Source organism: Panthera leo, chromosome B4, assembly GCF_018350215.1.
Source record: "Panthera leo isolate Ple1 chromosome B4, P.leo_Ple1_pat1.1, whole genome shotgun sequence".
Classification (NCBI taxonomy): Eukaryota; Metazoa; Chordata; class Mammalia; order Carnivora; family Felidae; genus Panthera; species Panthera leo.
In genome coordinates this window covers 47,071,735-47,086,477 of record NC_056685.1, presented here as the reverse complement: position 1 = coordinate 47,086,477, position 14,743 = coordinate 47,071,735, and the positions used below count along the sequence as shown (strand labels likewise).

Here is a 14,743-nt window from a genome sequence, read left to right as displayed (position 1 = left end):
CATACCTGAGTACCACCCACCTGTTAGGCCAGTGCGTTTCTACTGCCTCCACCAATAGGTTTAAGGATAGATTGATGGCATTTCCATTTATTCACTCTGATTGAGTGATGTACATCCACCGTTGTGATAAGTTCAGAAGGCTCACAAAATGAAAAGTGTGTGTGTTCCTAGAACTCAATTTGACAGTGACACCTGACCTGAGCTGATGTGAGGCCATTTAGAGTCTCTGCCCCATCTAATACAACTCTTTATGTGTTTGCAATAGAAATACTAACGTATTTGATGATAGGAAGCTGCCCTATGCTCCAAGGATTTCAGACAATGAGAATATATACACCTATGTTGATTTTCCAGAGAATCTGGGAGGTAGTTTTAGGAAGAGAGGTATTACAAATGTTTGCAATGCAAACATCCCATTTTAAAAGGCATCATGTGAAAAAGTAAACAATGAACACAAACCGCTGTACCCAATTGATATCAACTCTCCCTTACCATCGTTGGTTTTTTCTTTTTTTTACATTTTACTATTCTAGGATGAATCCTCCATGTTCTTCCAGTTTGGCCCATCAATTGAGCAGCAAGCTTCCGTAATGCTCAACATCATGGAAGAGTATGACTGGTACATCTTTTCTATCGTCACCACCTACTTCCCTGGCTACCAGGACTTTGTAAACAAGATTCGCAGCACCATCGAGAACAGCTTCGTGGGCTGGGAGTTAGAGGAAGTCCTCCTGCTGGACATGTCCCTGGATGATGGAGATTCTAAGATCCAGAACCAGCTCAAGAAACTTCAGAGCCCCATCATTCTTCTTTATTGTACGAAGGAAGAAGCCACTTATATCTTTGAAGTAGCTAACTCAGTAGGGCTGACTGGCTACGGCTACACGTGGATTGTGCCTAGTCTGGTGGCAGGGGATACAGACACAGTGCCCTCGGAGTTCCCCACTGGGCTCATCTCTGTGTCCTATGATGAATGGGACTATGGCCTCCCTGCCAGAGTGAGGGATGGAATTGCCATAATCACCACCGCTGCTTCCGATATGCTGTCTGAACACAGCTTCATCCCTGAGCCCAAGAGCAGTTGTTACAACACCCATGAGAAGAGAATCTACCAGTCCAACATGCTGAATAGGTGAGTGTGGAACACTGATGGTAGAGGTCCGAGGAGGGCTTTTAGGACTGGGGTTGGAGGAGGTTCTGAAACTATGGGAAGGGCAGTTCAAGATGTCAGAGGTTGAAGGCTGGCCACTGGGATGGCCATGGCTTGTGATGGTGGGAGTGTTTCAGATCCAAAGCTTGCTGTGCTGGGTTCCTGTTCTAAGAAATACAAAATGGTTCCCACTTATTGTTCACTTACCGTGTGCTAGGTGTTCCTCTAAGTGTTTATGGGTGTTTGACCTCCTTAACCTCAAAGCAATACTCTATTAGGCAGGTGTTAAGAGCCGTTTCCATTTTACGATACAAGAGAATAAGGTTCGTAGGAGTATACTGTCCATGGTCACTCTGCAAGTAAGGGGTTCAGTTTGGAGCTGTACACGGGCCTCTGTGGGCCCTGTGTACTTGATCACTATAAAAGACACCATGCACGTAGGCATGAGGACCTACCAATCCCCTTACCTTAGAAATGATGCTGTACCGGGAAGGAATGGAGAACAGGTGACGTGGGTCTGTAGGCACATGAAGAGGGTTCTTTCCTTGGATTTTGTCTCCTGCGCTTCTCCTCTCTGCCCTTAAGCATGAAGGTGGTGCTGTAGAGGCAGCTTCCATAGTTGCTCTTAGTCCAATTTCTTCAGTAGGAAGAAGATCTAGGTGGAGTTCGGCTCCCCTGACCTCACCTCCTAATCCAGCCACACCTCCAGCACATCCTCTTGCGGGTATTGTGTGACCATGAAGGGCAGAAGATTCTATACTAGGCTTCTGTAGTTCCGTGATTTGTATAAAACTGCTGCACAAGAACATTGTCAAAACTCAAACAATGCAGAAGAGCCCAGAAGAGAAAGAAAAAATGACCTTCGCTACAACCAACCAGAGAGAATCATTGTAGAAACATCTAGGTATTTCCCTGTGCGTGTATGCCTACATCCATATAAATCTATAATTTTATATAAATGGAAATATAACTACCCCTGCTGTTTGATGACCCAGCTTTCTTTTACTCAACAGTATGTTTTGGGCATCCGTTTTAAATTCGTTATGAATTCCATCCAACAAATAGAAACGTATGCAGAAAACACCTATTCGGATACCATTCAGCTTACATAAAATACCAAAGTATACTCTGGGAAGGTTGAAATACATTTAGTGGAGGTTGAAGGTGTACCTATTAGTTTAACCTCTGGAAGGGAGCCGGACTAAAGCCTCTCAGCTAAGCTGTTAACTCAGAGTTGAAACTAAAGCTACTTTTAATGCAATCTGTGATCCAATCCTAATATTATCCCACCTTCATCTATGCTTTCTGCCATCCCTAGTTGTCACTGCTTATTTGGTACAGACTGTCTTGATTTTCTTCCGACCTCTGTAGTCTTTCCGTTCCAGGTCCTTGGCAGGCTCTTCTTCAATGGTGGTGCTTCTCAGGGTTTGTCCTAGACCCTCCTTTTCTGTCCTCCATTGCCAAGTATACAACTAAGTTCTCCCAAACTAAGTATACAACTAAGTTCTCCCAAATGACATCTCTGGCTGAAACCTCTCCCTTGAGCCCCCAGTCTGTATTGCCAACTGAGTGGATATGTTCCTTTGGATGCCACGGAGCCTTAGAACATACCATATGCAAAGCTGAACTGCTTTCTCTCCTATTACTCTTCCATCGTCTTGCAGACAAATCTGTACACCTACAAAGGGTACGTCCTAGTACCCAGTTAGCTAACATAAAAATTCCAAAGGTGTCCTGGCTTTCACATTCCCGCCATCTCCTTGCTGACCATGCCCTTCCCCACAGATCTCCTCTGGAGTGCTCTCGCTGTCTGCATCCCTGAGCCACGTCCCAGTTCGGCTCTTCTTACCTGCATTGCTGCAGGGCCTCGTAAATATCTTCTGGCTCCCAGTACTGCTTCCTTCCAATCTACACCGCACCCAGAGTGATCTAAAATGAAAATGTGATTTCATCAGTCTCCTGCATAATGCCTTTCAACGGCTTTTCATTGCTCCTGTAATAAAGTCCCATCTCCTTGATATGGTTTATAAAGTCTTCCAGTGCACAGGCCTGCCTGTCTTTCCAAAATTGTCTGGTGCCATGCTGTCCCTCAAACACTCCATTCCTGCAATACTGAACCTGCTTTAGTTCTCTGAAAATGCCGTGTTCTTTCTCTTGCTTCTAGCTCTCTTCTTGAATATATTCCCCAGGAGCCCCTTCCCACCAGAACATAAATGCAGAAGCTTCTTCACCTGCCTCATTTTCATTCCCTAGGCTTCGGTCCTGACATCACTTTCATGGAGGCAGCTTTCCTGGACCCTGGACTAATGGGGCCCTGTTACCTGCCTTCAGTGCAACTTTTGTTTCCCCCAATACAGCCAGTTCCAGTTCTTCAAACAGTTCTAGTTCTATGCTTTGTTATCCGTTGTCCCTGTAAGTTCAGTGAAAGCAGTGACCTTTCTGTCCTTAGTTCCATGTCCCCCCACTCTTAGTGTCCTGTGTGGCAGAGGGAAGAAGGACACCCGGAGTTCATGAATGACCTCCTCCAAGATGCTGAGCTGCCTAGTGCATACCTATTCCACAGGACCTTTCTTGTTCTGCTCCTCTCTGCGAGATCATGGAGATTTCCTTTAAAACCTTACTGTTTATTCATGGGACACCTGGGTATCTTAGGTGGTTAAGCGTCCGACTCGATCTCCGCTCAGGTCATGATCTCATGGTTCATGAGTTCAAGCCCTGCATCGGGCCTTGTGCTGACAGTGTGGAGCCTGCTTGGGATTCTCTCTCCCTTCTCTTTCTGCCCCTACTCTGTTCGTGTTCTCTTTGTCTCTCGCTCTCTCTCTCGCTCTCTCACTCTCTTCTCTCTCTCTCTCTTTCATTCTCTCTCAATAAATTAAATAAATAAATAAATTCCTAAAGATTAAAAAAAAACTTACTATTTATTCAGTTCTCTACATTCATGTTTTCTCCCACTGTCTTTAGTGTTAAGTTAAAATCTGATGCAGATCACCAAATATTTGTTCATTAAAACCAATGCTAACAATGAAAAATATTTAGGCCAAAATGTCTGCCAAACCACACAAGGAAATCAAATGGATGTTAAAGTCCATAAATTTTGGTTCAGGAATGCCTGCTTTGATCTTAAAACTCCTCTGGGTACACAGTCATCTGCGGATATTATTTCTCCTTTGGCTTAATTTACATTAGAATGCAAGCAGTCTCTCTGAAGTTTGGTCTCTGACCACTGTACCTTTAAGAGTCACGCTTGGTTCTAACTTTTGTTACCGTGTCTTGTGGCCGCTCAGAAAGGGAGCCCTCCTCAGTCCTCTCTTCTCCTTCCTCAGATATTCTTGTCAAGATGGCCACGAATACCTGCCTCCATCTTTGAAAGTGTAGCCCTCCTAAAAAGAACAGGGGGACAGAGTCCCCCTGGACTCCTAAAAAGAACAGGGGGGACACAGATTATTCATAAATTCCTTGAGGACCAGAGTCCGGCAAAAAGTCCACCGTGATTTCCCACTTTCCCATACTGTACACAGTGTCTTCAGACTCATCAGAGTGCTTCTCCACTAAGATCTTTCCTCTCTGAACTTTCTCTTCTGCCCCAATTCCCAGATTTTTTTTCCCTGGGGTTCTGTATCTACTGCCTGCGAGACCTCTTCTCTTGGCTGTCTCCCCTGCCCATATACCTCCATCCCTTGTGCACCCCATCTTTTCCCTCCATCCTCTCAACTGCAGCTCCTCAGGGCTCTTGAATCCAATCTCTAACCTCTCTTGGGAATATTTTAATAACCTTCTCTATCAGGACCCCGAAAGGATTGGGGTTGCCTAACAGGGACTATAAGGAGCTGTCCTCAAAGTCTAAGCTATTATCATGTGGCACGGTGCTCAGAATCATCAGTGGAATTCAATTAGGCACGCTCAGTCCCAGCTCCTCTTACTTATCCTGGTCTGAAATCAGCCTCTTTCCCCCCTTCAGAGCTCTGGGCTCACTAGGGTCACTCTTTTAAATAACAAACCAAGCAGCCACATCATTTAGCCACAGCAGGAAATCTTTGCAAATAAAATTGTTGCAAATGGTTGGTTGTTTTATGAGGATGACTTTTTCCTTGGCCTGCTGCTCATGTCTCTGCAGCAGCAGCAGTGGGAAGAAGCCTCCTCAGGAGGTATCTGGGAATGACCCAGCCCCAGGATGACACCAGGCATACAGAGTCAGGAAATGGCTTCTCCTGTCACTTTCCTGAAAACCCAGAAACATGAATAGGCCCTGTCCTCCTAAGGGGAGGTGAAGCTCTCCTTTATACCTGACCAAACTGGCTTTCTTTCCATGTGAGGGAGGTTGATAAATCTAGATTTAGGGGACAGGGGGCGGAGGTTCTGTGTTAAGTGCCGAAACCCAAAGAGAGACACACGTTGGAAGTGATTCACTTGTTAGTTACCGAAGGAAGTGTTGTAAGCATTCTCAGAGAGGATCCTTGAAATGAACATTATTTATCAGGTGTCAATCCAAATTCCTTACTGATAACTTCTTAGCTCCTTGGAACTTGGCCAGATACGGTTTGGGTGACTATCTCCAGATGGATTCTAGGCTGCTGGACAAGGCTTTTTAACAGGTTGCGAGAGAAGTACAGAAACACAGTTAAATTGGAATTTTAGATAAACAGCAGCTAATTCTCTTAGCAAAAATCTGTTCCCAAATATTGCATGGGACATACTGATTCTAAAAGATAACTTGTTTATCTGAAATTCAAATTTAACAGGGCTCCTGTATTTTTCTTTCTTTCTTTCTTTCTTTCTTTCTTTCTTTCTTTCTTTCTTTCTTTCTTTCTTCTTTCTTTCTTTCTTTCTTTCTTTCTTTCTTTCTTGTACACTAATAAGAATTAATTTTCTTTTGGGACTTTGTAGCATTCATATATGCCTTATTAGTAAATGTAGTACAGTGCCTCATACTGTTGCCCAAGACATGCTGAGAGAGAATTTTATTCCAACTGGGAACTTTATTTGATTGAAAGAATTGAATAATTTCTTCTGTCATGTATTGTCTAAGTGAAGGATCTTCTTAGTTCCTGAGAAAAGTCGTAACGTTTTGGTACCAGATGATCTGAAAGTGTTTAGAAAGTGATTAGGCTAGTTGTCTAAACCTGTCTTTATTCCCCTGAGCTAGAGAAGAATTGCTAGCTATTAGTAGGCACATGTCTAGATTTTTCTTTTATCACTTCCCCAGGGGAGCAGTTAATGGTTATTTTCCTTTGGAATGTGCACTCCAATACTCTGCTAAGTCTGTTTCTGTCACTCAGGTGATGGCATACTGGCCACTGACCTCCGGGCTTGCTGTCTGTCCTGAGGACTCATGTTCCCCACTTTTGGAAAAAAGTAGATGTTCTTGGAGATGGCTGGATCTCAACAAAGCAAACCTCTTACGAATCTTGCCTAATTATTTCCCCCTGGTGTCCTCAGTTTTCCTACCCAACACCTGTTTTTGTAGCCTCTTTCCCCGTGAAAGTTGCTGTCTCAAAAGGCCAGAATCCTCCTCCTGGCCCAGCCTTTGAGAAGCAAGGATAGCTGATATGAAGAAAGGGGCTCTGTTAAGTTCTTCCTAAAAGAACCGTGGTAAACACTATCCTCCTCTAACTTTGGGGCAGACTCCCTATCCTTGGACCCACTGTAGTAGCTGGGATGCCCACTTGACTCTCTTGGCCTGAAAAGCACTGAGAAGTTAAGAAATAAACAGGAAATTGAGTCTGTTAGTTTTTAGACAACTACGGGCAAGAGGTGCTTGGTTATTACCCATCTTTTAGTTAGTAAATGTTCATGGAGTGCCAAGCGTAGGCAGATTTCTGGTAAGGCAAATATGTATTAAATGTAATTATTTAATATAATTTATGTGTGAACAGTCAAAAGGTTCTGCAAAAGCATAGTTAGAAGTGGGCTGTCAGGCATAGTGGACCTTCCCCCGATTAAAGAAATTGACTGGCATCTAAGGAAAGCTACATTTTCATATGAAATATGTAGCAAAGCAAGAGAGAGATTATATCTGCTCAGTGGTATAGACGGAGATAGAAATTGGGGGGGCAGGAGGAATAACTGAGGAATGTAATAACCCTCCCAAAAGATCTATTCAGTGCTATAACTGTCCATGGAAGAATGACTAAATTGAGGATTATTCAGACTCTTCCGTTTTCTTCTCATCCTCCATATTCTCCTATCAGATGTATAGTCAGTTCAGTAAGTGATCTTTGCTTCCTTCCCTGAAATTCAAACCTGTGAAGAGCATTCGCAAATACTTTACCTGCGGACCGCTACGTGATTCTTCCCACAATCACTGTTTAATTCTGAGGCTGGCTTGTAAAATTTAAAACATACCTGTGACCTAGTTGGTATTTCTTTCCTCTTTCTTCTGTTTTCTTCCTCATCCCCTTCCGCCCAGCTCTTCTTCTTCTTCCTCCTTTAAAAAAAAACAAAAAAACAAAAAACTGCTTACAGTTGGAGGAGGAGAGGGCCGGGGGTAAAGTGAGAGTGAATGGGAGAAGAATCCCATTTCTTGGAGGACAAGTGTGAGGTGGGAGAAGATCACGTCTGTGCTGGGAGAGAAGACACGGGCGGTACATGGTCTATGGGAAGGAATAGGATGGTCTCAGAGAGGAAAGAAGAAAGAGAAGAGGGCAGAGGCTCTCAGTGGAGAAAACGGGCCCCATTCTGAATAGCAGATTCTGCCTCAGAAAGGATGTGGGTTGGTGGCAATGGTAAGGGTTAAGGAGTCATAAGTCTGTGCTCAAAAGTAGCCCCCCTGGCAGCCAGCCTGTGGGGGTTAGTAAGTCCGGCATTGGTGTCTTTCTGAGTACGTCCTGCGCACCAGACCTTGTGCGATTACCTGATACGATCCTTGCAAAAATCCTGACCCATGCACATGTCTCCGGGAGATGTTCCTTATCCCTCCGTTAAAAGGACAGCTGTATGCCCACCCTCCCAAGAGCTCACTGTCCCCTGCTTCATTTTTCTTGGTAGCCCTTATCTGACATATACGTTTTATTCTTAAGTATTTTTGTTGTCTTCGTCCTCCTAGTTGAATTCAGTCTTCATGAGAGCAGGATTTTGTTTTTTAACTTCCGTGTTCCCAGCACAATGCCTGATACATTATAGGCGCTTGATAAATATTTGGCAGATAAAAGCACGAACGAAGATAAGAAGCAATGTCCTCATTTTATGTTCTTAAGAGACATGACGCTCAGGGACCCCCCCAGCTTAGGCTATGTGATGTCAGGCTCTGGCTTGGCCCTGCCTCAGGGATCGGGCTTCAGCCTCTCCTTCTGCTGCACATTAACCAAGCTCAAAGAGCCCTTTGCTTCCCTTAAAAATCAAAATTGGAAAGGTCCTCGGTGCTCCTCTAATCCAACCCTTTTAATACATGTATTCTCACAGAATAGATGGTAGAATGATGAATGATTTTACAAATCTGGGATCAGAGGCTTAGGGCGGTCGCTTGTCTGTTGGAGGTGGGGTGAGGACAGGACCCAGGTGTCCTGAAGGGAGGAGCCACTCTTCACAGAGCGCGCTGCCTGTTTGACTGGGTCCTCAGAAGGGCTGGCAGGCAGCCAGGCCTGTCCCGTTAGCCTTTGCCCTGGGCTGGCAATAGCCCCACGATTCCTGCTCCCCTGGTTCTCACCCAGACAAGGGTGCAAATTCACAGTTAATGGGAATTGAAGCTGGCGTTATTTAGGAATTGAGTGGGAGTCATTTCTCCATCTGCTCTCTCTTCCCACCAGAGAATAAAGGCTGGCCGGGTGGAGGTAAGGATGGAGGCGAGTTGCCAGAAAGCTAGAGTGCTGTCATTTATGGTTACAGATATGGGCTGGAAGCCTGAGTGGAGGCTGGACCGTAGCCGGCCAAGGTCAGCCTAACATGAGCTTCTTGAGAGCAGAGATAGTTCTGTGGCTTTTGCCTCTATAGAAGACCTCACGCATTTCAAACAGATCCAGGTTGGAGCCCATCTCTTGTTCCCTCTCCAGTGGAGCTGTCGGGCGTACATAGGTGGTCATCTCCTGGGGAGGGAGTTCTCCAGGACCTGATGTGGCTGATGAGGATTTGGAAGGAGTGGGCTGTTCAGCATGACTGACCTTCACGAGGGGCTGCTGAGGGGTCTGAACCAGCCCCACAGACAGGGGCCTGTGGAGAAGCCAGGAGGGTGGTGGCGGCAGCAGCCGAGGCAGAGGAACCTTCCCTCGACTTTCACGGTTTTTCCCAGTGGCTCCTTCTCTTCCGGGAGGGCCTGGTGGGGTTAGCGTTAGCGTGCCCAGACTGGCACCAGTCCCCGAGCTGGGCTGGCTGGTCACACATGAAGGAGCCGCTGCTGACAGATTAGAGCTCCCCGCTGCTGAAATCTGTTCCCCCTTGTCCGGTTTCCAGCAGCAGCAGCCGGCCGGGGGCTGCCTGCTGCCTCCATCGCTGCTCGGGCTTTCTCTTCTCCTCATTCATCACTGCTTCACTCCACCCCCCATCTTTCCTTCCTTCTTTTTTTCTTTCTTTCCCATCTCTTTCTCGATGGGGTTGTTCTGTTCATTGATCTTTTGCTGTCCCTCTCTTCTCACCAGCTTTCCTTTAAAAGCTTTAAAGCCTTTCCTGCCTTTAACTGCCAACGTTCACCAAGGACCATATGTGGAGTGCTCGCATGCACATGCATATACATTCACGTGCGTGTGTTCTCCATCCACAGAGCACCTATTCACGCGTGTACGTTTACATCTGTCGGATGGAGGAGCGTATCAGAAGAACTAGATAAAAACGCTTTTACGTACCAGATTCCCCAGTTCTTCTTACCACCGAGACTGTTTAGTTGATCACCTGAGAAGGGTTGTGTATGGGACAGAAGTTGGGAGGAACCTTTTGAAATGGCTTGCCTGGAGTTGGCTCTGTGAATACCAACAAGGTATTTCCTTCTAGTCTAAATTCCATTTTTGAAGTCCCTATGAGCGTAAGGATGGGTGCTAAGAATCCCAGCACGTTCATTGTTTGGGCAAAGGAGGTACGCTCCGTCGTCAAGTGGTTCTACATACTTTTAAGAAATCCGTAAATGTCGTCTTTTTCTAAAGGAAAGATTCTTCCTGATGAAGCAACAGGAAAAAGCCATGGCAGCCACGCTGTGACGATGTTATATTCCTGCTAAGCAGTTCTTTTCACAATTCCCTGAAAGAGCTCCCAGAAGGAGTCCAGATGAGGATGTGTGTCAAAATACACTTCGTGTTTGACTTAAGGGCTGATGATCACAAACTTCAAGTTCATTACACTGGCTAATCGGGAGGATCATAAAAGTGACCATTTTCCTACAGAGAATCTTCGTCTATATAATCTCACTGAATCATCACTACAAACATGTGAGGGCTTCTTATATTCACTGCATAGAGAAGACTCAGATACTTAACTTCCTTTCCATTTTCTCCAGGGGTATTTCCAGACACTCTCCCCCACTTCCCCCGCCCCCCTCCTTGAACAAACCTCTACCAAGGGTTTTTGTTTAGGCAAAAAAAAAAATAGCACAATAGAATGTGATAATGTGGTTTACTACATAAATTTTAGTATGTCAAATTGCTCTCATTATTGACTAGAGAAAAAGCCAGGTATCTGTGTACGTGCGTGTGTTATAGCCTGGGACGTAAAATCGTGACCCCATAGGTCATAGGCTACCCAGGGTCTTTATTCTCACTGTTCTGTTACCCACTGCACGTGCGTCCATGCACAGTCTTCCCTCTGCTACCTGGGAGAGGAGAGGTGACCCAGGCAGCAGCCTTATGTATCCAGAGCATAACCAAGAACCATGAAGAAAGCAGAAAAGGGCTTTGGACTGAAATCACTGGCACGAAATTCTTGTCCTAAAGTAAACGTGGTTTATGTTAACTTAAAGTTCACTTACTCTACCTTTGTATGTACTTCTAAAAAGAAGCTTGTGGAGTCAGTTACATTAGACATGGCATGCAGTGTCACTACCCAAGTTTAAACAGGATACTAAACATAATTAGGCAGTCTGTCCAGAGCTGGTATGGTAGCTGCATGATTGCTGGGACCCGGATCCCTGCTACCTTTCAACGTTTTTGTTTGTAGGGTGTGGCCTTCACCCCCATGCCCAATATGGCTGCCAAACTCCAGTTTCAAGCAACAGATTATAGCTAGGAAGGAGGCTAAGCTCTTTTGAAGGAAGTTACCCAGAAGTCCCATACTTTGCTTATAGTCCACTGGTCAGAAATCAGTCAATGGCCACAGCTAGCTGCAAGGGAAGCTGACAAGTTTAGTTTTTGACCTGGGCGGTAAGACGCCCAGTTAAAAATCAAAGTTCTGTTAACCAGAGAGGTGGTCAAGGATATAACTTCGGTAGGCAACCAGTGCTATCTGAGATATTTGCTTATCTGATCTCCCAGATGACAACAGCTTAGAAATGATGAACATGATGGGAATCATTCAGGCCAGCTGGCAGCATTAAGAAATAACAAACAGAACGATAAAGTGCACAAAGTACTAGAAAACCCCAGCAGAAGACCGTGAAAGGAACACTTGTCTAAGACCACTGGGGGCAAACTCCCGCGTACTCCCCAGGAAGCATATACCCCCTTTAAGGCAGCCCCGTATAAAGAATAGCATAGTCATTGTTAGGTCATTATTAAGAGCTTTAAATTATATTGATTATCTTTGGTTTAAGAAGTCAGAGAACTCTATAATACCTTTCTAAAATTTTCCATTTAAACGGCTTCCTATAATCAAGAAAAAGCTTGGTACTTAAAAATACTAAGCTTCAGCAATTTAGAAAATTTACTTTAAAAAAGGTTATTGAGTGAATACTATGTGCCAAGTGCTTTATAAGGCCTTATTGAATCTTAAAATGTACTGTACGGAGGCATTATCACTTCCATTTTTCAGAGGAAGAAACTGAGATCCAGGAAGTTTAAGTCACTCGCCCACTTTACTTGGGTTTCAAACTCACGTGTTTATGGATGCCCGGTGTACTTTGCCCCATGTTGTCCACCCTTCTGAGAGCCATCTCTCAGAAGGAGAGAGATGGGAGGCGGAGTCCGTTAGGCAGGACTGGGACCTATGTGAACACACCATTAGCCAGAGGGACAAGGTGGTTTTGTAATAAAGTTTCCCTTCTTGGCCTCTGCTGAATTCCCGTCCCGAAGCCATGATAAATCCAGAATCACTCTGGGAACAGCGTCCAGTGCACGCGTGGTAGGGATGTCCCAGTCTGAGCCTGCTTATTTCTCCATCTGTCCTGAAGCGCGTCGCATCTCTGTTTACCGGCCTTGCTGTATCTTGCTTCTGCCTTCCTTTTCGGGTTGGAAAGGATGATTAATTTTTCGTTATTCCCGTATATTCCGAAGTCCTCTAGCCCACATCTGGGACAACAGCAACTTGTAGTCTTTGTAGACCTGAAAGTCCCTTGGAACTGAAGGGAGAGCTGACTTTCTGTTCTAAAATCTGCTGAAGTGCCTGGAGGTTACAGACCCATTGAAAATACTGTCAAGGACATGTAATAAAACAAAACAAGACCTTGGCCTCTGTCATGATTTACAAATGTCCTCCAGGGCCACTATTCATTTTTGACAAGCGGGAGAAGTTTGGACTTGTGTAAGGCTGAAACGTAGCCAGTGATTGGAGAAAAGTAAAAATGATGCTCTTGGGAGTGAAAAAAATATAGGGGGGGGGGGCTGCTCTTCTGTGCCTCACAATATTCCATCCACTGGTAGTTGAATTAGTGACACATTCACTAGATATGTTGACTCCATGTTCTGGATCCTGTGCTAGATGGTGGGGATACAGACAATATACATCATCCATTTGGCCTCATGAGGAGTGTGGACATCCAGAGAAACTTCTTTTAACTTGCTGATTTGGACCTATTTTTCTTGTAATACCATATGAGTTGTCGAAGAGGCTAGCAGAACAAGTCTAAGAAACAAAGGTCAGAATTTCAGAATATGATGGTTAAAAGTATCAAAAATCCCCCGGTACTTCTGGACACGAGGCCATAAATGGTCCCTTCTGGTGGAGAACAAGATAACAGAGTTAAGGAAGAGAAAAAGACCATTTTAATAGAACAGATTCTAGTTTAGTTCTTTGACCTGATGGTCATAGGTTGTTAGCCACCTGCAAACTCAAAACCTCAAAAGAATATTCTTTGGAAATATACCAGAATCCCCTCCCCCACAGGTATACACACGCACTTTGTGTGCTTGCTCACCTACAAGTTTAAAAATAGGAACCCTGATGTTGCCATGACTCCCTGTGCTACTCAGCAGCCTTCTTTCCCTTGGATGTGCTTGTACTTCGGAAAGCCACTTAGCAAGGATCTGGTTCAGAGCGGCCTCTAGCGGCACAATCCTTAGGGAAGTGCTTCCTTCTCCGATCATTCAGCCCAAGTCCAAAATTAACCCCTGCTAGAAGAGTTGAACACTTGTGTGTTCTGAAACGTTCTCCACGTGGTCAGCTTTCTGCAGAATCTTTCTCATTGGCTACCAGTAACAAACCAGGTGGCACCTACTGTGTGCCCAAGACTGTGGAGAACCGTCTAATAGTTCACGGTCTTGCCGGGGAAGTAAGATCCGCATCCCACGAACACTTAGCTGCTGCAGGGAAACTGGGTGGGAGAGGTAGTGATGACAAATGAGGTAATTCAAACAAAGTATGTTTGCTCTGATCGTCAGAAGTTAACATTTTCCTTTTTCAGATAAAGAAGCCTTCTAAAATGTATCACTGATCCAACAACCTCAGGGAAGTGTGAATGTGCTGACTACTCCCGTGCTGTCTTCAGTTCTCAGTGTCCGTGCATCTCAGTCCTGACCATGTGGTTAGAATTTCCTGGGGAACTTTAAGAAACTATGCAGATCTCATGGCCCCACCCTGCAAAATTCTGATTTGGTGGGATGGGAGGTGGGTAGGGGCCTGGGAAGTGACATCTATTAAAAGCTCCCAAGTTGATAGTAAAGGGGTAGCCAGGGTTGCAGATCACCGTTCTCGGCCCCACTGTCATTTTTGTGGTCCCAGTGACCAGAATAAGATGGAACGCAGTGATAGTTCTGCATAAATTTGAACGTGATGCTAATGAAAGAATTCTTTCCTTTGGTTCTTTCCTGATGACCAATCTAAAGTTGGGATCCCTGTTAGTGCTATGAAATTCAGATTCTGGAAAGGGATAGGATATCGACATCTCACCAGTGGTGATCCTCTTCCAGGTGGTCATGATTTCCTAATATGGTTTTTGGTCCTTTTGCCAACGCTCCGTGTGTCTATTTTATGCACAGAGATGAGTTTCCATTAGTAAAGCTAGCAGCGTGAGCATCAAATCTGACTTTAAATGGCATTCCAATTCTTCTGTACATAGATTGATTACAAACCCCAAGGAAACAGAACTTTAAAGCTCCAAATTTGGTGCCTGCTAGCCTTGAGAAATTTATGCTTTGCTAAATTTTAGAGCGTACAAGTGGTTTGAAAATGAAAGTTATTAACACTAGAAAATGATGTTCTTTATATTACTACCCTGTTATTACAGTTAATGCAATTGCTCCCTAAAGTGCCACAGAATGAAATAAAAGGGAAAACAGTTTAGAATGAGGAAGACGCAGGATGAGGGCC

General features: G+C 44.8%; 1 protein-coding gene across 1 annotated transcript in view; it reads left to right on the top strand.

Annotated features, from left to right (window-relative positions):
* Positions 1-14,743, top strand: part of GRIN2B (glutamate ionotropic receptor NMDA type subunit 2B) — a 410,291-nt gene that overhangs the window by 229,525 nt on the left and 166,023 nt on the right. The window contains exon 5 of the mRNA XM_042945857.1: positions 534-1,132. Within this exon, the coding sequence (XP_042801791.1) occupies positions 534-1,132 (599 nt within the window). The remainder of the gene's footprint in view (positions 1-533; positions 1,133-14,743) is intronic.